Source organism: Salmo trutta, chromosome 12 (assembly GCF_901001165.1).
Source record: "Salmo trutta chromosome 12, fSalTru1.1, whole genome shotgun sequence".
NCBI classification, from domain to species: domain Eukaryota; kingdom Metazoa; phylum Chordata; class Actinopteri; order Salmoniformes; family Salmonidae; genus Salmo; species Salmo trutta.
The window spans coordinates 63,171,022-63,194,211 of NC_042968.1; the positions used below are offsets into that span (position 1 = coordinate 63,171,022).

The 23,190-nt window shown below is 42.0% G+C and overlaps 1 protein-coding gene across 3 annotated transcripts; it reads left to right on the forward strand.

Moving 5' to 3' along the window:
• The first annotated feature begins 560 nt into the window (after nt 1-560).
• Nucleotides 561-22,239, forward strand: LOC115203967 (interleukin-6 receptor subunit beta-like). Of its 3 annotated transcripts, none has more exons than XM_029769101.1 (16): nt 561-1,214; nt 1,526-1,579; nt 4,632-4,688; nt 4,798-4,921; nt 5,119-5,276; nt 5,452-5,597; nt 6,657-6,798; nt 6,936-7,018; nt 7,202-7,406; nt 18,714-18,893; nt 19,088-19,219; nt 19,491-19,652; nt 20,031-20,174; nt 20,276-20,369; nt 20,495-20,576; nt 20,701-22,239. In XM_029769101.1, the coding sequence occupies exons 1-16, from the start codon at nt 1,175-1,177 to the stop codon at nt 21,154-21,156; spliced, it is 2,259 nt and encodes a 752-aa protein (XP_029624961.1). In that variant the 5' UTR covers nt 561-1,174; the 3' UTR covers nt 21,157-22,239. The 3 variants fall into 3 exon arrangements, with proteins under 3 accessions (XP_029624961.1, XP_029624962.1, XP_029624960.1); XM_029769102.1 differs by having other exon boundaries at nt 1,571-1,579; XM_029769100.1 differs by having other exon boundaries at nt 1,129-1,579.
• Nucleotides 22,240-23,190: the final 951 nt, after the last annotated feature.

Consider the following 23,190-nt stretch of genomic DNA (forward strand, 5'->3'; position numbering starts at 1 on the left):
GTCTGTGTTTCATAGGAAGGTGCTCTTTCCTGTACCCTCTCCACTTAGACAATTGAAATTCACCATTTGTTGGGGCACAGAAGGATAGTTTTACCACGCACAGCAGGCACGTGCACAGAGAGCGCTCTAGGAGTGACTGAGCACCTGCCCTTTTGCCCACCTAGGAGAAAAGTGCCCTTTCAGATTCGTAGCATTATTAATAAACTAAGCAGAAGCACAAGCGGAATCTACGGACGCCTAGTCTTAGTTGGCTACTTTATGGTCGTCTCTCAAAGTCAGGGAAGGGTTAAATTCGACTGTTTTTAAGTGGGCATATAGCCCATACGTTGCAGCAGACCAAACTCCAATCACAGGTAAAGAGTTAAATTGTTACAAAAGCCTAGCTAGCAGTTAGCTAGCTAACTAGTTGGCTGATTTCCATCATTTACATTCGCTATGATCAGCTGATAGCCCTCCCGTATTTTCCCTCTCTACGAGCAGTAAGCTAGCTAGGTAGCTTCAATGCAACACATTCTGGGAGTCCGTTGGGACATTAGGCTGACATTGGGACTCCCGCATCAGCCCAATGTCCCAAAAGACTCCCAGAATGAGTTGCGTCGAAGCTATAGGCTAGGTAGCTTAGAGTGGGATGCTTTTTTCAGAAAAAAAAGCCTATGCTAAAATATATATATGTGTATATATGTGTGTGTTGACATTTGGCTAAGTGAGCAGTAGATAATTATGACTGTAAGCAATTTGAGTTAAACATGTTTTTGTTCACTTTAAGCACTTGCCCCTGCAAAGGTCTGTGCAAAGCTGTGACGCACAGTGTTGTGTTATTAGTGGGTATTTGTTGTTTTTCAGAGAATTGCGAATACAATTCCTTGAAAGCAGAGAGAACTTGTTAGAAATCCTGAAATAGCTGAAACTTGGGGTATTATGTTTTTCTTTGTCTGAGTAACACTCAGTTCACATCAGTAATTTGTTCTGAATAGAAAAGACAAGTCAACTCATCTGTGGGCTTGCATGTGTGGGTGGTGAGCATACATCAATAACTAGCTACTGTTCATGAAGCCACTTCAAAACCACACAGAACTTCTTGGCTATCAGACACAAAATCAGGCAGACATAAATTATGGCTATGAATTTGATGCTGTGACTTGGAGCTCTATTCTATGAGACACAAAGACCAACAATGCATTTCCTGCACAAACCTCTGCCCTACTTCCTCTTTGGTAAGTACTTTTCTTCTCATTTTGTGTTAGAAAATTTTACTGAAAATTTAAAAATCTCCATTAATTCTATAAAAGTCTAAAGACTACATCTAAGAAATCTACATTTCCAGCACATGGTGTATCTCATTCTCCATTCCCCTATCTACTGTATGTCAATGAGGTAGTTGCAGTTTACGTCTTTTTAACTATTTTCTCATTCTGTACTCCTCCACTCAGTATATCTTATTTTGAGTAATCAGGTGTCCCAGGAATGATGACGATCTTCGATTATCTGTTACTGCTGTCTTGGTTACTGCTGTCCCTTTCTTTAGGTGTTCTCTTTGAATATTTTACCACACTCTCTTCCCCTCTCCAAGTTTCTCCAGGTATGTTTGCTCTATTCTTAAATAATGGTTTCCAGACAAAACACTGTTAAAAACAAAACATAAATGCAAAAGCATGCATATATACTGCACATAGTGAGCATATATATATATATATATATATATGTATATATATGTGTGTATGTCTATATGTGTATACACACACACATATATATATATATATATATATGCTCACTAAAGTAAGAAATGTGTTTTGCTCAGTTTTGGGGAGTAGTGAACTATAATGCATTTTGCAGTAGCTTGGTGGTAGTTGAACTAAATTAAAATCTTGGCAGTGTTTTCAGTAGTTAATTACTTCTTTTGACAGGTAGCGGTGTAGCTAACTACTGGAACTACCTATTCCTATTTTGCAAAAAGAGAAAGAAAATATGAGTTTTTCGGCATCAGACCTGCTGAATTCTCACTTGAAACATAGTTTTTGTCTTTATTAATAGGCAAATGACATACTTAGTTAACACTTGACCCCAGAGTGATCTGTTCTTGCAATTTGTATTCTATGACATTGTAGATTTAGATATTATAATTTTTCCCGAAGTAGCGAACTACTATTTCAAAGTAACTTTAGTTAAGTAAACTATATTTATCTTAAGGGTAGCTTTAGTGTAGCTTAACTTCTTCTAGTTTGAAGTAATTAGTGAACTCAGCAAAAAAAAGAAACGTCCCTTTTTCAGGACCCTGTCTTTCAAAGATAATTTGTAAAAATCCAAATAACTTCACAGATCTTCATTGTAAAGGGTTTAAACACTGTTTCCCATGCTTGTTCAATGAACCATAACAATTAATGAACATGTACCTGTGGAATGGTCGTTAAGACACTAACAGCTTACAGACGGTAGGCAATTACGGTCACAGTTATGAAAACTTAGGACACTAAAGAGGCCTTTCTACTCACTCTGAAAAACACCAAAATAAAGACGCCCAACGTCCCTGCTCATCTGCGTGAACATGCCTTTGGCATGCTGCAAGGAGGCATGAGGACTGCAGATGTGGCTTGGGCAATAAATTGCAATGTCCGTACTGTGAGACGCCTAAGACAGTGCTACAGGGAGACAGGACGGACAGCTGATCGTTCTCGCAGTGGCAGAGCACGTGTAACAACACTTGCACAGGATCGGCACATCCGAACATCACACCTGTGGGACAGGTACAGCATGGCAACAACAACTGCCAGAGTTACACCAGGAACGCACAATCCCTCCATCAGTGCTCAGACTTTCCACAATAGGCTGAGAGAGGCTGGACTGAGGGCTTGTAGACCTGTTGTAAGGCAGGTCCTCACCAGACATCACCGGCAACAACGTCGCCTATCGGCACAAACCCACGGTTGCTGAACCAGACGACTGGCAAAAGGTGCTCTTCACTGACGTTTCATGGTTTTGTCTCACCAGGGGTGATGGTCAGATTTGCGTTTGTCATCGAAGGAAAGAGCGTTACACCGAGGCCTGTACTCTGGAGCGGGATCGATTTGGAGGTGGAGGGTCCGTCATGGTCTGGGGCGGTGTGTCACAGCATCATCGGACTGAGCTTGTTGTTATTGCAGGCAATCTCAACGCTGTGTGTTACAGGAAAGACATCCTCCTCCCTCATGTGGTACCCTTCCTGCAGGCTCATCCTGACATGACCCTCCAGCATGACAAGTCATACTGCTCGTTCTGTGCGTGATTTCCTGCAAGACAGGAATGTCAGTGTTCTGCCATGGCCAGCGAAGAGCCCGGATCTCAATCCCATTGAGCACGTCTGGGACATGTTGGATCGGCGGGTGAGGGCTAGGGCCATTCCCCCCAGAAATGTCTGGAAACTTGCAGGTGCCTTGGTGGAAGAGTGGGGTAACATCTCACAGCAAGAACTGGAAAATCTGGTGCAGTCCATGAGGAGGAGATGCACTGCAGTACTTAATGCAGCTAGTGGCCACACCAAATACTGACTGTTACTTTTGATTTTGACCCCCCTTTGTTCAGGGACACATTATTCCATTTCTGTTAGTCACATGTCTGTGGAACTTGTTCAGTTTATGTCTCAGTTGTTGAATCTTGTTATGTTCATACAAATATTTACACGTTAAGTTTGCTGAAAATAATCGCAGTTGACAGTGAGAGGACATTTCTTTTTTTGCTGAGTTAGTTTGATAAACTATGATTTGAAAGTAGCTTACCCAACACTAGTTTTAGTTGACCCATCACCCTCTTGCATGATTTCTGCAACAAAGCTGATTTTATTGTAGGCATTAGAGTAGGCACCCAAAGGACATGGGTGTGGACTCATGTTCCTGTAAGTGTTGTCTGGAGGCTATGGTAAAAGCACAACACAATTTATATGGTAGTGCTGTTACGGTAACACTGTTTCCTTTGTACAAAGTAGTTATAGCACCACCGTATACAGTGTACCTAGTATCTAAAGTTGTCATGGAAATTCTTACACAGGGACACTCAAAGTCAATCTTAAATGAATCATAATTTATTTGTCAGTGCGCTGGAGAGGTTCCAACCAACTCAATGCACCATAGTACACGTCTGTCAGAAATCTCTGCCAGGGCAGTCCCAACAAGTGTCTTATATACAGCTATACACAGGAGTTATATTTGCCTTATTTAGCATAATGAATTGATCATTAACGGTTTGTTCTATTCATGTGATCGACCAATACTGTTTCATAACATTTGACAGACCAACACCTCACGATGTTTCTCCTCTCGAAGCCAAGATCTTGAAACTGAGATATCTTCAGTTTGTTCTCAAAATAAGGTCTGGGCGTACTGCCAAATTGCAGCAACTGAAGGGTGTGATTTGTACAGTCAGCCACTTGCATGAACACAGAAATTGGTTTATAGAACAGCACATGAATAGAACACAGTAATTAGTTATACGAATATTATTAGTTATAAGAATAGCACAAACATAAAAATTCCCCTTACAGGGACTTGGGAAATGTGTAATTTATATTTTGACATTGTATCTGTTATCTGTTCTGTTTATTTATGGTGTCACATCATTAAATCTTTTGATACACGATGTATTGACAATACTGTACATTTCAGTGTCCTGTGGGTCCAAGAATATCTCTTCATATTATGGACACTGTGTCACATCCCAAGGTAATGACAGAACCATTCCAACGACTAAGATTTTGTTCAGATGCAGTTGTGAGGGTTGATAAATCTTTGTTGTGATAATCTAGTTGCTCTTTTGAACCTTTCTTTTCAGAGGGAGTCCGTGAATTAGTTTGCTTTGTACCTCTGGGCTTAAGTAGGAATGGCTGGGAATGTGTATGGACACCTAGAAAGCACATTGTCTACCAAACACACAGATACACACTCATTATAGAACAGTAAGTTGTATCAACAGAATTCAATAGCACAGTAATTTAATGTCTCTCTATGGTTGTATTGTGTCATTTGATTGTTTGCATTTAGACTACGGTAGACAGATTGTTTGCACTGTAGACTAGACAAAATAGCAAAACATACTTAAATACTTTATTGAAATAAAATACTAAATCCTATTCAATTTTGATATTCTTCACAGGAAAATGATTCACTCTTGCAAAATGTATGCAAACATATCAAGGACATCTCAGACTTTTAATCTGTCAAAAAAGCGCAACATGACGGCTTATGTGTTTGACGAGAGTGATCCGAAGAGCTGCACAAAGAACGTTTTCAGAGGTTCACCTCAACAATTAGGTATGTTTATGTTAATCATCTATGCATCTATTCCCTTCCATTATGTGACAGAAGGATAGCCTATGGGTTTACCGCAAGCATAAGATGTGACCAGTCCTATTTATATATTGTTGAATCAAAATATAGTATAACAATGATACTTTATCACATAGTCTATGTTGTCTTAACATTGCAGTTCGATGCGGCCCCCCATCTAAGGTCGACTTAAATCGCCATTCAAGACAGCTGGATATCCAGGCCTCCTGGAGGAAGGAGGAGAATAAATATATTGTGCTGTACTCTGTGAGATACAAGGACCTGAAGAGCCAATCATGGAAAGAGGTGGGCTTTAAAAGTCAGATCTGAAAGGTACTGGCTGCATGTAGCTCATATAGACATGCAGGTAACTGCCAAAATAAAGTAAACACTTGAGTAAATGGGCAGGTGCTTCCACACAGTTGTGGTTCCTGAGTTTATTAAGCAATTAACATCCCATCATGCTTTGAGTCATGTATAAAAATATCCCAGTTGCCCATTACTTTGGCTACCATGGCTAGAAGAAGACTTTGAAAAGGGGACCTCAAAGGGCCATAGGGGGTTTAAAGGATGTGTGTGTGTGCGCGCTTTTGGTTTTACTACCCTTGTGGGGACCAGAAGTCATCACAAGGATAATAAAACAATGACAATTTGGACAAGCGGGACATTTCGCCAGTCCCCAAAAGGAAAAAGGCTATTTTAGGCTTAGGGGTTAGGTTTAGAGTTACAGTTAGGGTTAAGAGTTAGGGCTAGAATTAGAGATACGGGTTAGGTTAGGATTAGTAAAAATAGGATTTTGAATGGGAATCAATTGTTCAACAATCATTCAAGCATGTGTGTGTGTGTCTCAGTCACCAGATCGAAACCCAATTGAACCCTTATGGGCGCCTGAGACAGCATTTTCCACCACCATCAACAAAACACCAAATTATGGAATTTCTCATGGAAGAATGGTGTCGCATCCCTCCAATTGAGTTCCACAGACTAATAGAATCTATGCCAAGGCGCATTGAAGCTGATCTGGTGGCTCGTGGTGGCCCAATGCCCTATTAAGACACTTTATGTTGGTGTTTCCTTTATTTTGGCAGTTATAAAATAGACTTGAGACAAACTGGCATGAATAGTGAAACTCTTGGGGCCAGTTCCCCGGTCACAAAATAAAACTAATCCTGAACACAGATTAAGCCTAGTCATTGGAGAATCTTCATTGAAAGTTAATTTCAGTCCAGGATTAGGCCTAATCTGTGTCCGGGAAACCAAACCTAGTTGTCCAAGACTGGAGAAGACCATGTAGAATATACAACTTTAGACCTTTTTTTTCTCTCAGGGTATACTGACCTAACCTCTCATTTGTGTTCTCTATAGCCACCAGTGCAATCCAAGGATAGCAATAGGTGCACTCTGGGTAATCTTAACTCCTCACTGTCCTATGTGGTGCAAATACAGTGTGTGGCCAACGACAAATGTACCCAGTGCCCCTGGAGCAAGAATTTCACTGTTCCACCTGGTAAGTTTACCTTTTACCTAAAGCTGCAATTTAGAAATCTTCAATGGTCTTACCAAAATAGTCAATCAATTCTCTACTGATCTACTGACGTTCAACATCAGATAAGCAACATGTCCATTTCATTTAATCTTTTTTAGAACTTACTGATAAGCCTGTCATTGAGATGGTAGAAGATTTTCCACAAACCAAAGGAAGTAGATTAGTGATCATAAAATGGAAGGTAACTTATACAATGTCAAAATACTACATTTGTTAGTTAACCTGCACGATTCATAAACATAATACCTACGACAGCTGTAGGTATAAAGTAATACAATAGTTTATTGCACTACACTATACGTAACACATGTTGTATAAAGCTATGGTTAGGCCTGTAACCATGCACCTACAATTTTCGTTTCAGTTTGCAGCCAGTGACTTAGCGGAGGGCTACAGTGTGACAGTGGGGAAGGCCTCAGGAGAGGACCCCATTGAGGCCTTCAACACCAGCAGGACCCTACTCAGACTGGCCCTGTCTCACTCAGCCTACCACCTCACCATCACAGCCTTCAACACGGCTGGGACTTCACCTGCAGCACAGAGGACTATACCACCACTGGACGACAAAGGTAGAAATAGCTATCTACCGTTATCCTCCAATATCGGGATCATACACTCTGGCCATGTTAGGATTTCTTAACTATTTTGACCTGAGAAGTATTATTAGTTAAATTCAGTTTTTGCATCAGAAATGAATTACTAGTTGCTCTCCTCCTGCCTAACAGTACACTGTTAAAATTATGTGTTTTGTAACATTAAAACTAGAGGCAACTGAGCTGCACCCCAACGTTGAGACGAAACCTTAACTTTGTTGGAGTTTTGAAACGCATGGGTGTAAGGGGTTATGACACATATTTATTAAGATGTACTTAAACATTCATCCAAAGGTGTTCTGAACCATGACATGGTATGTTGTAACACCACTCAATCAAGAGTTGTGCAACACCTTGCAACAGACTAACCCGTAAAAGGTTGAAAACACTATTATGGTGTTTCGAGTCCTGTTTAGTGCATAATTAGAACCCTTCTCTTTTGGTGTCATTTCTTCTCTCCAAAGCTCCTAAACATGGTGTTTTGTATTATGGTGTTTTGAATCCAAATACTGTAAATGGGAGTCTAGTTGAGTGAATTCCTTTTCTGTTGTCATTGCCACATACTTTCTTGGATTGTTTAGGTGGGTTTTACCTGAGCGTTTGGTGTGACCTGAATACAGTGGTGGCGCCCACAAACTTGCTTGTTTTTAATACTTGACCATAGAGTTTTCTAGATGGCACACCTGACTTGAGTGCACTCCCTCCAAATCCATTTCCCAGACTGGGGGAATTCTAAACAGTAGGGCAGCACAGTGTTTGAAGTTCACATTTGGCCTTTAATAATCTAAACATTTGTCTTCTGATGTGGGGGCCCAAATTCCTCACACGGTAAGTTGCTGTGTGGTTGAGTGTGTCGAATTCCTATTCAGACTTGAGATTTGAGTTGATTTAACATGGACTTAAACATGTTTTGACTTAAGTCCATGTTTTATTGAGTCCATGCTAAGTCTACTTATCTCAAGTCTGAATTGGGTCCCCCATGTGCTGAATGTAACAAGAGTGGTTCAGCACAACAGTTTAGTCCTGCAGACTGGCTGAGTAGACTAAGGGACTGTTTTGATAAGCAGGAGACCTGAGTTCACATCAATCTTCTCACATAAAGGCCTACTTTATACATGTTACCTCATGTTATCCCTGCTATAACTTACATAGCCCTAAACATTCTGAATGTAACATCATTTATCATTTCACAATGGGCCTGGCAACTGTAGCCTATAATTAGTGCCCTAGGAAAGGTATTCAATTCCCAGTGTCTTCTTGACCCATTTTGATCCCACTTTAAATGGCGTGCAGCTTAAAAAGATTTCATAAAGCCTTCATAAACACTACATAAAACAAAATAGGATTTTATGTGTTCACAACAATGCTTAAACCACATCAGGGGATGACTAGTGTAGTAAGCGCACATGTGATGTGATTCGGCCTCCAATGAAATGGGTGGAGTAAAAGGCCAGCAACACGTATTATTTAGAGCCCCATGAAATGACACCATATATACATTCTACGGACCCTACTGAGTATTCCCTACAATACTTTTACTGTAGCACCCAGAATAGTTATTGCTCTAAGTCTATATGTATTCCATATTCCAAGGCAGCAGCTACTCTTCCTGGGGTCCGGCAAAATTAAGACAGTTTATACAATTTTAAAAACATAACAATACTTTCACAACACACTGTGTGCCCTCAGGCCCCTACTCCACCACTACCACATATCTACAGTACAAAATCCATGTGTGTGTACAGTGATTATGTTATCGTGTGTATGCATGTGTCTGTGCCTGGTTTGTGTTGCTTCACAGTCTCCACTGTTATATAAGGTGCGTTTGTAACTGTTTTTTAAATCGAATGTAACTGCTTGCATCAGTTACTTGATGTGGAATAGAGTTTCATGTGGTCATGGCTTTATGTAGTACTGTGTGCCTCCCATAGTCTGTTCTGGACTTGGGGACTGTGAAGAGACCTCTTTTTCCTAAGTCCCTTTTTGTGGCACCTAACCACACGACTGAACAGTAGTCCAGGTGTGACAAAACTAGGGCCTGTAGGACCTGCCTTGTTGATAGTGTTGTTAAGAATGTAGAGCAGCGCTTTATTATGGACAGACTTCTCCCCATCTTAGCTACTGTTGTATCAATATGTTTTGACCATGACAGTTTACAATCCAGTGTTACTCCAAGCAGTTTAGTCACCTAAACTTGCTCAAGTTCCCCATTATTTCTTACAATGTTTATGTTTAAGGCTTAGTGAATGATTTGTCCCAAATACAATGCTTTTAGTTTTAGAAATATTTAGGACTAACTTATTCCTTTCCACCCATTCTGAAACTAACTGCAGCTCTTTGTTAAGTGTTGGTCAGTTCAGTCGCTGTAGTAGCTGACGTGTATAGTGTTAAGTCATCTGCATACATAGACACACTGGCCTTACTCAAAGCCAGTGGCATGTCATTAGTAAAGATTGAAAAAATTAAGGGGCCTAGACAGCTGCCCTGGGGAATTCCTGATTCAACCTGGATTATGTTGAAGAGGCTTCCATTAAAGAACGCCCTCTGTGTTCTGTTAGACAGGTAACTCTTTATCCACAATATAGCAGGGGGTGTAAAGCCATAACACATACGTTTTTCAAGCAGCAGACTATAATGTCAAAAGCTGCACTGAAGTCAAACAAAATAGCCCCCACAATATTTTAATCATCAATTTCTCTCAGCCAATCATCAGTCTATTTGTGTAAGTGCTGTGCTTGTTGAATGTTCTTCCGTATAAGCATGCTGAAAGTTTGTTGTGAATTTGTTTATGGTAAAATAGCATTGTATCTGGTCAAAAACAATTTTACCCCAAAGTTTACTAAGGGTTGGTAGCAGGCTAATTGGTTGGCTATTTGAGCCAGTAAAGGGGCCTTAGGTAGCGGAATGACTTTTGCTTCCCTCCAAACCTGGGGCACACACTTTCTAGGAGGCTTAAATTGAAAATATGGCAAATAGGAGTGGAAATATCATCCGATATATCCTCAGTAATTTTCCATCCAAGTTGTCAGACCCCAATGGCTTGTCATTGTTGATAAACAATCATTTGTTCACCTCTTTCACACTCACTTTACGGAATTCAAAATTACAATGCTTGTTTTTCATAATTTGGTCAGCTCGCTATTGTTATTTTATTGTGCAACTTTTTTTACTTTAGCTTATTTAGTAAATATTTTCTTAAAACTGCATTGTTATTTAAGGGCTTGTAAGTAAGCATTTCACGGTAAGGTCTACACCTGTTGTATTCGGTGCATGTGACAAATAAAATTTGATTTGACCTGACTGCAGTTTGGCGTTGTAGATGACTTCAGTGGGCAAATGCTCACTTTTGATGGCCACTGGCATGCTGGAGAAGTGTGCTCTTCACGGCTGAATCTCGGTTTCAACTGTACCGGGCAGATTACATCATGTGGGTGAGCGGTTTGAAGACGCCAGTGTTGTGAACAGAGTCCCCATGGTGGCGGTGAGGTAAGAATTTTGGCCAGGCATAAGCTACGGACAACGAACACAATTACATTTTATCGATGGCAATTTGAAAGCGCAGAGATACTGTGACGAGATCCTGAGGCCCATTGTTTTGCCATTCATCCATCACGTCATGTTTCAGCATGATAATGCACAGCCCCATGTTGCAAGGATCTGTACACAATTCCAACATGTTCCAGTTGCCGCCAATATCCAGCAACTTCGCACAGCCATTAAAGAGGAGTGGTACAACATTCCACAGGCCACAATCAACAGCCTGATCAACTCTGTGAAGGAGATACGTCGCACTGCGTCATGCGATATAGAGTCTTTATGGATATGTTATGAATGACCGAAGGTGTCTCACTTCAAACTAAGTATTACAGGACACTACATAAAGTGTCAGTAAATAGGTTATTAACGTTCTGCTGATTTATGAAGGTTACTGTAGGATGTGAGCGGTATTTAAATGGGTAGATGAACCTGCAAAGCTTGTGTTTGTGTGTGTGTGTGTGTGTGTGTGTGTCAGAACCAAGATGATTTGGAGTAGTCCAACCTGAGTCTACCGCACCAGGTATTCCTCTTCTGTTCCCATGCTGGAGACCAGGGCTTGATTACAACCTGTTACAATGGTGACAACATTTTGTGGCTGATCTTTCAGTGGGGGAGTGGGTAGATTTGTCAAAGACCTGACTGGGCCCAGCACCACGCTGTAAGACTCATCTTGTCTAAGATGGCACCGAAGAGGATGGCTGACGTTTTACATGTTCCTGACCAATTGTCCAATTTAGTTAGTTTTTTTGTGTTGTTTATAACTTATTTTCTTTACTTATTTTGTACATAATGTTGCTGCTACCGTCTATTATGACCGAAAATGACTTCTGGACATCAGAAGAGCGATTACTCACCACAAACTGGAAGAACTGGAAGAAGGATATACTGCTCTCCTGGGAACAGGCCCATATCCCTGTCACTTGCGTCAAGAAAAGATGGAGGAAAGGAGGACGCAGATCGGGCTGCCTTCGGAGAATCCGTAGGCGAGTGAGTAAACTCCCACTGTCTTCCGTTCTACTTGCTAACATGCAATCCTTGGAAAATAAAATGGATGACCTACGATTATCCTACCAATGGGACATTAAGAACTGTAATATCTTATGTTTCACTGAGTCGTGGCTGAACAACAACACGGATAATATAGAACTGGCTGGATTTTCCATGCACCGGCAGAACAGAGATGCTACGTCTGTTAAGACGAGGGGTGGAGGTGTGTGTCTTTTTGTCAATAACAGCTGGTGCGCAATGTCTAATATTAAAGAAGTCTCGAGGTATTGCTCTCTTGAGGTAGAGCACCTTATGATAAACTGTAGATCACACTATCTACCAAGATAGTTCTCATCTATATTATTCGTAGCTGTCTATTTACCACCACATACCGATGCTGGCACTAAGACTGCACTCAACCAACTATAAGCAAACAAGAAAATGCTCATCCAGAAGCGGCACTCCTAATGGCTGGGGACTTTAATGCAGGCAAAGTTAAATCAGTTTTACTAAATTTTTACCAGCATGTCACATGTGCAACCAGAGGAAAAAAAACTCTAGACCACCTTTACTCCACACACAGAGATGCATACAAATCTCTCCCCCACCCTCCATTTGGCAAATCTGACCAGAATTCTATCCTCCTGATTCCTGCTTACAATTTAAAACTAAAGCAGGAAGTACCAGTGACTCGCTCAATACGGAAGTGGTCAGATGACACGGATGCTACGCTACAGGACTGTTTTGCAAGCACAGCCTGGAATATGTTCTGGGACTCATCCAATGGCATTGAGGAGTATACCATATCAGTCATTGGCTTCATCAATAAGTGCATCGACGACGTCGTCCCCAAAGTGACCGTACTTACATATCCCAACCAGAAGACATGGATTACAGGCAACATCCGCATCGAACTAAAGGCTGGAGCTGCCGCTTTCAAGGAGTGGGACACTAATCCGGACACTTATAAGAAATCCCGCTATGCCCTCAGACGAACCATTAAACAAGCAAAGCATCACTACAGGATTAAGTTTGAATCCTACTACACCGGCTCTGATGCTCTTCGGATTTGGTAGGGCTTGAAAACTATTATGGACTACAAAGGGAAACCCAGATGCGAGTTGCCCAGTGACGCGAGTCTACCAGACGAGCTAAATGCCTTTTTATGCTTGCTTCGAGGCAAGCAACACTGAAGCACGAGAGCACCGACTGTTTTGGATGACTATGTGATAACGCTCTCGGTAGCCGATGTGAGCAAGACCTTTAAACAGGTTAACATTCACAAAGCCGCGGGGCCAGACGGATTACCAGGACGTGTACTCCGAGCATGCGCAGACCAACTGGCAAGTGTCTTCACTGACATTTTCAACCTCTCCCTGACTGAGTCTGTAATATCTACATGTTTCAAGCAGACCACCATAGTCCCTGTGCCCAAGGAAGCGAAGGTAACCTGCCTAAATGATTACTGCCCCGTAGCACTCACGTCGGTAAACATGAAGTGCTTTGAAAGCTCACATCAACAGCATCCTCCTGGATACCCTAGATCCACTCCAATTCACATATCGCCCCAACAAATCCACAGATGATGCAATCTCGGAACACCTATGTGAGAATGCTGTTCATTGACTACAGCTCAGCGTTCAACACCATAGTGCCCACGAAGCTCATCACTAAGCTAAGGACCCTGGGACTAAACACCTCTCTCTGCAACTGCATCCTGGACTTCCTGACGGGCCGCCCCCAGGTGGTAAGGGTAGGCAACAACACGTCTCCCACGCTGATCCTCAACACTGGGGACCCTCAGGGGTGTGTACTTAATCACCTCCTGTACTCCCTGTTCACCCACGACTGCATGGCCGAACACGACTCCAACACCATCATTAAGTTTGCTGACGACACAACAGTGGTAGGCCTGATCACCGACAACGATGAGACAGCCTATAGGGAGGAGGTCAGAGAACTGGCAGTGTGGTGCCAGGACAACAACCTCTCACTCAATGTGAGCAAGACAAAGGAGCTGATCGTGGACTACAGGTAAAGGCAGGCCAAACAGGACTGTAGTGGAGCGGGTCGAGAGTTTCAAGTTCCTTGGTGTCCACATCCCCAACGAACTATCATGGTCCAAACACACCAAGACAGTTGTGAAGAGGACACGACAAAACCTTTTCCCCCTCAGGTGACTGAACATTTTTGGCGTGGGTCCTCAGATCCTCAAAAAGTTCTACAGCTGCACCACACAGCCCAGTACATCACTGGGGCCAAGCTTCCTGTATTCCAGGACCTATAAAATAGGCGGTGTCAGAGGAGAGCCCATAAAACTGTCAGACTCCAGGCATCCAAGTCATAGACTGTTTAATCTGCTACCACACGGAAAGTGGTACCGGAGTGCCAATTCTAGGACCAAAAGGCTCCTTAACAGCTTCTACCCCCAAGCCATAAGACTGCTGAACAATTAATCAAATGGCCACCGGACTATTACATTGACACCCCCCCCCCCTCCATTTGTTTTGTACACTGCTGCTACTCACTGTTTATTATCTATGCATAGTCACTTCACCTCTACCAACATGTACAAATTACCTCAACTAACCTGTATCCCGCACACTGACTCAGTACCGGTACCCCCTGTATATAGCCTCGTTATTGTATTGTTGTTACTTTTTATTATACTATTATTTTAGCTTTTTTTTTTACTTTAGTTTATTTGGTAAATATTTTCTTAATTCTTCTTGAACTGCACTGTTGGTTAAGGGCTTGTAAGTAAGCATTTCACAGTGAAGTCTACTCTTGTATTCAATGCATGCGACAAAGTTTGATTTGATTTTGTTGTGTGCATGTTTGTGTACTGACGAACATGTAACTTGGTTCCAGAAGACACATTCAATTTCATTAGGTTGGGGGCTTTCATTAAAGTAACTGTTTCTTGGTGTAACGTCGTCCCCAGACTTTTGCACACATTGCACATATAAGCCTGGAACATCAACCATTCAGAGTTGACCTTAGTGGGAGTGACCAGAGAATGGCTAAACCCTTATCTTCTTATTAAAATGTATTTTAAACCTAACCTTAACCTGTCTGGGATAGGGGGCAGTATTTTCACGGCTGGATAAAAAACGTACCCGATTTAAACTGGTTACTACTCTTGCCCAGAAACAAGAATATAACAAGAATATGCATATTATTAGTAGATTTGGATAGAAAACACTCTAAAACTGTTTGAATGGTGTCTGCGAGTATAACAGAACTCATATGGCAGGCAAAAACCTGAGAAGATTCCAAGCAGGAAGTGACCTTTCTGCGAATTTGTAGTCCTTCTGTTGCTTGTCTATCGAAACTACAGTATCTGAGCTGTTACGTGACACTTTCTAAGGCTTCCATTTGCTCTCTAAAGCCTTCAGAAAGCGGATTGAGGCGTCTCCTGTCTCTGGGCAGATAACAGCAGCACAGTTTGTCAGTGGACTGCCTGGTGACATAGAAACTGGAGATGCGCATTCACGAGACCTCGCCATTTTTTCTCTTCCTTTTTGAATGAATACAGCATTGTCCGGTTGGAATATTATCGCTATTTTATGAGAAAAATAGCATAAAAATTTATTTTAAACAGCGTTTGACATGCTTCTAAGTACGGTAATGGAACATTTGGATTTGTTTTGTCTGGAAATGCACTCGCGCGTTACCCTTTGGATAGTGACCTGAACGCACGAACAAAACGGGGATATTTGCACATAACTATGGATTATTTGTAACAAAAACAACATTTGTTGTGGAAGTAGCAGTCCTGGGAGTGCATTCTGATGAAGAACAGCAAAGGTAATACAATTTTTCTAGTAGTAATTCTAAGTTTAGTGAGCCCCGAAGTTGGCGGGTGTCTGAATAGCTAGCCTGTGATGGCTGAGCTATCTACTCAGAATATTGCAAAATGTGCTTTCGCCGAAAAGCTATTTTAAAATCTGACATAGCGATTGCATAAAGGAGTTCTGTATCTATAATTCTTAAAATAATTGTTATGTATTTTGTCAACGTTTATGATGAGTAATTTAGTAAATTCACCGGAAGTTTTGGGTGGGAATGCTAGTTCTGAACATCACATGCTAATGTAAAAAGCTGTTTTTTGATATAAATATGAACTTGATTGAACAAAACATGCATGTATTGTACAACATAATGTCCTAGGAGTGTCATCTGATGAAGATCATCAAAGGTTAGTGCTGCATTTAGCTGTGTTTTGGGTTTTTGTGACATATATGTTTGCTTTGAAAATGGCTGTGTGATTATTTTTGGCTGGGTACTCACCTAACATAATCTAATGTTTTGCTTTCGCTGTAAAGCCTTTTTGAAATCGGACAATGTGGTTGGATTAACGAGAGTCTTATCTTTCAAATGGTGTAAAATAGTCGTATGGTTGAAAAATTGAAATTATTGCATTTTTGAGGTATTTGTATTTCGCGCCACGTTCTTCCATTGGATATTTGGCGAGGTGTTCCGCTAGCGGAACGTCTAGATGCAAGAGGTTTTAACTAATGAAGGCCTAGTTTAATGTGTTGGTCCACCAGACCATTTGGGGCAGAAGTGTCTGGGAACAAGATGAGGTGTTATGTGACGAACATGACATCACTTTAGAATGTATGCCATCCTTCAGCACAACATGCCACCCGTTATAAAGCACATGTTTATATCATATTCGATATAGTAGGTTATGTCACATATGGCATTGGTGATTATGTCACAGTCATGCCACATTTATGAGCCCTAAAGCATGACATATGGTTATAGGTGCTTTGTAATACATTTAACGTACTGCTTATGAAGGCTTAATGAAGCCTTAATAAGCTGAACATCATTTAAAGCGGGACCAAAATGGTCAATTGTATTGTCTGAAAATCATCATCAATCAACATTTAGAGTATAAAGAATTGGCATTTGAAAACCACTTGATTGTATAAGAGAGACACAGTCTGCCATTTGTGTTTTGATATTGGCTTTTACATGCACTGAAACACCAACAATGGTTTTCACAAGACTCTCTCAAAAAAAAAACGGGGGAGGTTCTACTAAGCTACATGGAACTGAAGGTCATACTAAGGATCATTTTGTAACTTGATTTAGAATTTTAAGTCTCCTTGAAGTATCCCCAAAAAATGTTGATAAAAAAATTGTATTTGCCGTTATTGCTACTAGCCCATACAAACGCATTGAACAGATTCACTACATGGAACAATAGATAGTCGCCCCCCAAAATGTATTTATTTTTGGCACTTAAGTCTCCAAATACAGTACCAGTCAAATGTTTGGACACACCTACTCATTCAAGGGTTTTTCTTTATTTTTATTATTTTCTACATTGTAGAATAATAGTGAAGACATCAAAACTATTAAATAACACATATGGAATCATGTAGTAGCCAAAAAAGTGTTAAACAAATCAAAATATATTTTATATTTGAGATTCTTCAAAGTAGCTACCCTTTGCCTTGATGATAGCTTTGCACACTCTTGGCATTCTCTCAACCAGCTTCATGACGTAATCACCTGGAATGCATTTTAATTAACAGGTGTGCTTTGTTAAAAGTTAATTTGTGGAATTTCTTCCTTAATGCATTTGAGCCAATCAGTTGTGTTGTAACAAGGTAGGGTTGGTATACAGAACATAGCCCTATTTGGTAAAACACAACGTCCATATTATGGCAAGAACAGCTCAAATAAGCAAAGAGAAACGACAGTCCATCATTACTTTAAGACATGAAGGTCATTCAATGCAGAACATTTCAAGAACTTTGAAAGTGCAGTTGCAAAAACCATCAAGCGCTATGATGAAACTGTCTCTAATGAGGAATTCCCACATATGCTGAGCACTTGTTGGCTGCTTTTCCTTCACTCTGCGGTCCAACTCATCCTAAACCATCTCAATTGGGTTGAGTTTGGGTGATTGTGGATGCCAGGTTATCTGATGTAGCACTCCATCACTCTCCCTCTTTGTCAAATAGCCCTTACACAGCCTGGAGGTGTGTTGGGTCATTGTCCTGTTGAAAACAAATGGTAGTCCCACTAAGCGCAAACCAGATGTGATGGCGTATCACTGCAGAATGCTGTGGTAGCCATGCTGGTGAAGTGTGCCTTGAATTCGAAATAAATCACAGTGTCACCAGCAAAGCACCCCCACACGATCACACCTCCTCCTCCATGCTTCACGGTGAGAACCACACATGCTGACATTATCCGTTCACCTACTCTGCGTCTCACAAAGATACGGTGGTTGGAATTTAAAATGAAAAATTTGGACTCATCAGACCAAAGGACAGATTTCCACCAGGTCTAATGTCGATTGCACGTGTTTCTTGGGCCAAGCAAGTCTTTTCTTCTTATTGGTATCCTTTAGTAGTGGTTTCTTTGCAGCAATTCGACCATGAGGCCTGATTCAAGCAGTCTCCTCTGAACAGTTGGTGTTAAGATGTGTCTGTTACTTGAACTCTGTGAAGCATTTATTTGTGCTGCAATTTATAAGATTGGTATCTCTAATAGTTTGGGTCTTCCTTTCTTGTGGCGCTTCTCATGAGAGCTAGTTTTTCATAGCGCTTGATGATGAAACACCATATCTCAGCTTAGGTGCACTACTTTTCATGGTTTCATGGCACAATGATGGGATTTTGAGTCTTTCTATTTTAACAGTGTTTGAAATCAGCCTGTTGAAGTGGGACATCTCAAAGATATCTCAGATGCAGGAGAAAGGACCTTGATGTGTTGTTTGGTTTGTCTCTACAGACTTATATGGGAAGCTGAATGTGACATTCAATGGCAACACATCCTTCACTGTCTCCTGGGTGGATGACCTGATCAAAACCTACTCCTGCTTCTCAGTGGAGTGGTGGAGGAGAGGAGAGAGAGCTGCTTACAAGTCCTTCTATGAGGATGAGAACAACTATGAAGTCATACACTTGGAGGGTAGGGTACATACCTCTCTCCCGTGTTAACATGAAAACAACAGTGGATTCACATATTCAGATACAGTATATTATTATAACCAGAACTACACATTGCATATGTTTAACAGATATAAGCTCGCCTAACACCAGTGCGTCCTGATGAAAGATGTTTCCCCCATTTTAAAACCACTCTTGTTGCTGTATGAATTATAGAGCCATTAGAGCTGTATAAGAAGTACACCTTCACTCTGCACACAAGGCCACATAAAGAGCCCTGCAACCTGAAGTTCATCAACAACAGCGAGAGCACCTATGGGAGCATCCAGGCCTTCTTCACTGAAGGATGTGAGTCTAAAATTAAACTGATATTAAGGCCACACTTAACATCTCCTTGGGGTTGTACTAGATGAAACCAGTGCTAGAGTAGAATACAAGTGGCATCTCATCGTCACACAAACACATACCATGGGCGCAGACACAGGGAGCCACTTCATATACTTACAAGCTGGTTGCAGTATAAGTGCATTACACCTTAGCACCTGTATGTCTAAATCAACCAACCCAACCAATTAGTCATCAATGCATTGCGATAAGATTCAGTGTCTTTTCCTCTTAGCCCCCATCAGTGCCCCAGGGAACATCAGCAGCAGTAATGTTAGCCAGAGTTCCATGGTGCTGGAGTGGACGGCTGTCCCCGAGGAGGACAACAGAGGTTTCCTGCTGGGCTACTTCCTCCATTACACAGAGAGGCTGCAGGACTGGACAGATGCTGAACCAAGTAAGATGAATTGTTGTATTGTTTATTTGGATGTTCACAAACAGGCGCCAAGTTGACGTTGGCCCAAGAGGCGTGCAGTGAATGAGTATTCATACAGTAGAATGTGAGCAGCATAAAGAACAGTGTGAGCGACTTCTCCACGTCACACGTAGAATGTTTTATAGTTTGTGACTAATATGTACACTTCTTTTTTTAGAAGTTAAGTCTTCCTGCACACTAACAGATATTCTTACCACCACGTCTAGTTCGCAAAAGGCTAGAGTTTAAAACGAGAACCGTTGTTTAAGCGTTAACTTCCTTAAAATGATGATTGTGGGGTTACTACTTCTCATTCTGATGTGTCACTGACTTTAACTATTGGTGTTCTCGCTGCAACAGACATCACTGTGGATGCTGGTTCAACCAGCTATGAGTTGGTAGACCTACAGAGCAGTACTGTGTACCGGGTCCAGTTGTCTGCCTTCACTGGTGCAGGAATGGGAGTGAGAAGCTCAGCTGCATACTTTGAAACCAAACCTGAAGGTTTGCTTGTTGATCTATCACCAATGGTTATATTGCAATTAACATCTCTGATATCCCACATTTTGAATGGCAGACCGGTACTGTCTTCTTTCCCTCCCCAGCATCCCTGACTGTGAGTGGTGTGATAGCAGGGGCCATTGTTGGAGTAACTTTACTCTTCCTGGTGGTTCATCTCGGCTCTCAGTTGTTAAAAAGGTACAGTTGTCATGTTTTTAGGTCAAAGGTGTATTTATATCTATTAGTTTTGCTTTGTTCTTAACTGTTGTCCAGTGAAATTCAAGTGATGGAACTAATTACATGTCAACGTGTTGTATTTTCAGAGCAAAGAAACTACTTTGGCCGAATATCCCCAATCCAAGTAACAGCAATGCCATCCAGAAAATAGATGGGGTCTGTGATCTGGTAAGAAAATGTTATAATGATGCAGGAGAGTTTCATAGCATTTTTATAGCATGTCTCAGATCATGCCCTGTTGCTGTCTGTTTTCTTCCGCCTCCGGGACAATAAAATGGATTGATTCTCATAGGAACTCCTGGAGCTCATCAACCGACAGATGTTGAAGGAAGAGGAGGGGGACTCCAACAGTCTACACATTGTCGACGGGAGAGAAGAAATGTCTCCCGTTGGCAACCTCCATCGCAATGCGGACTCATGTCTACACCTCAACACAGACCATGAGGAGAGCCAAGGGCCTTCTCTGTCAACCATAGCCACAGACAGAGCTCAAGATCCAACTTCTGACACCATTACATCTTTGCCCACAGACAGGAGACAGACGGACCCTGTCTTCGTCAGTACTGTGGCCCACCAGTGCCACCCGTTGGCCTTTCAAAGTGATTACACCACCATGGAACTCTTCCAACAGGCCATGCCACAGTGTGTTCCAACCAATACGTCGTCATCATCATTGTCATCATTGGAATCCCAGGATCAGTCAAGCCAGATCAGTCAAGCCAGATCAGTCAAGCCAGACCAGAGTTAGATTACATCCACCAGACCCAAGGCAGCACCAGTCCAACTCAGAATGTTTACTGTAGATTCTAGAATCTGCTTTTCTCACTGAGATGCGTGCAAACATTCCAGGCCTTTCTCTATGTAACAGAGCCACCGGCTGCCATCAGTGTCACCCTGTTAACTAGCATATTCTTAGGTGTTTGAGCGGTTCTGGCCTGGATCCGACTGTCATTTTGGTGTACAAAGCGCTCCGTTAACGCCGTAGGGTCCCGTGACTTATAATGCCAAAAGCCCCATCTCCCTGCTCTCCGTTTTCCACTCTCTAAGCAGAATTGACTTGAAGCGTCAGGTTTCAGACCCCACATTTGCATAGGCAGTGACGTGTCACATTTCTGGCCTATTCAAACAATGAATCGATTATCTCTTCCTCTGAGCCCAGCTTGGGAGATGGCAAATGAACAGTGACAGTCTAGCGAGACCATCCATTGTGGTTTCATCTCACTGTGATATTCTCAGCCGGATTTAGAGCTCTCAACACGATGGGATTGTCATAACTCTGGAATGAGAAAACGCTTAATGATGTCGGGGAACTCATAACAAACTCAAGCTGTTATCCTGTCAATACATGTATTGATGGCTGCTATGTGGTAGTCACAAGATAGTGTATTGAGGGATTGTCCAAGAAGCAGACATTGCACAAGAGTGGTGTTGATTGACTGCTCTTTATATGAATGGGACTTTTTAATGGTTTTAAATGAAATCAAGGATTAGAAACCATTTTATTCTCTGTTTATGTAAACTGGCTTAGTGGACCTGTTTTGGTGTTTTCTTGATGGAGGAAAACGCTGTCTCAGACACCGCTGCTGAGACTTCCATAAGTGCTTAATTGGGTTGCGATCTGGTGAGACACCCTTTAAAACACCCTATGCTCCTTTGAGACCCGTCTTTCAAAGTCACTGAGATCTTGTCTTCTAGCCATGGTAGCCAAAATAATGACCAACTGGACATTTTTATACATGACCCGAAGCATGATAGGATGTTAATTGCTTAATTAAGTCAGGATCCACACCTGTGAGGAAGCACTAGCTTTCAATATACTTTGAATCTCTCATTTACTTCATTTTTGCAGTTACCTGTAGATACACTATATATACAAATGTGGACACACCTTCTAATTAACATGATTTGTCTATTTCAGCCACACCTGTTGCTGACAGGTGTATAAAATCGAGCACACAGTCATGCAATCTCCATTGACAAACATTGTCAGTAGAATGGCCTTACTGAAGAGTTCAGTGACTTTCAACGTGGCACTGTCACAGGATGCCACCTTTCCAACAAGTCAGTTTGTCAAATTTCTGCTCTACTAGAGCTGCCCCGGGCCAACTGTATGTGCTGTTATTGTGAGGTGGAAACGTCTAGGAGCAACAACGGCTCAGCCGCAAAGTGGTAGGCCACACAAGCTCACAGAACGGGACCGCCGAGTGCTGAAGTGCTGTTGAACAGAACCGCTGAGTCTAAGGTGCTTGAGGTGTCACTACAGACTCGGGTTCGAAACCAGGCGGTGTCACAGCCGACCGGGAGGCCCGTGAGGCGGCACACAAACGGCCCAGCGTAACCCGGGTTAGGGGAGGGTTTGGCCGGCAGGGATTTCCTTGTCCCATCACGCTCTAACGACTCCTTGTGGCGGGCCAGGTCCCTACAAGCTGACTTCGGTCGCCAGCTGGACGGTGTTTCCTCTGATACGTTGGTGCGGCTGGCTGCCGGGTTAAGCGAATGGTGTGTCAAGAAGCAGTGCGGCTTGGCAGGGTCGTGTTTTGGAGGACGCATGGCTCTTGACCTTTGCCTCTCCCGAGTCCGTAGGGGAGTTGCAGTGATGGGACAAGACTATAACTACCAATTGGATACCACAAAATTGGGAAGAAAAAGGGGGTAAAAAAAAATATATTTACTTCCTCGGTTGCAACACTCACGAGTTCCAAACTGCCTCTGGAAGCAACATCAGCACAAGAACTGTTTGTCGGGAGCTTCATGACATGGGTTTCCATGGCCGAGCAGCCGC

Bases quoted from the DNA above. Each gene is read 5' to 3' on its own strand.
- LOC115203967 (XM_029769100.1), top strand. From the start codon at position 1,465: ATGATGACGATCTTCGATTATCTGTTACTGCTGTCTTGGTTACTGCTG. The intron at 7,407-18,713 runs GTAGAAATAGCT...TTGTCTCTACAG, and splicing joins ACCACCACTGGACGACAAAG to ACTTATATGGGAAGCTGAAT. The intron at 18,894-19,087 runs GTAGGGTACATA...TATGAATTATAG, and splicing joins TGAAGTCATACACTTGGAGG to AGCCATTAGAGCTGTATAAG.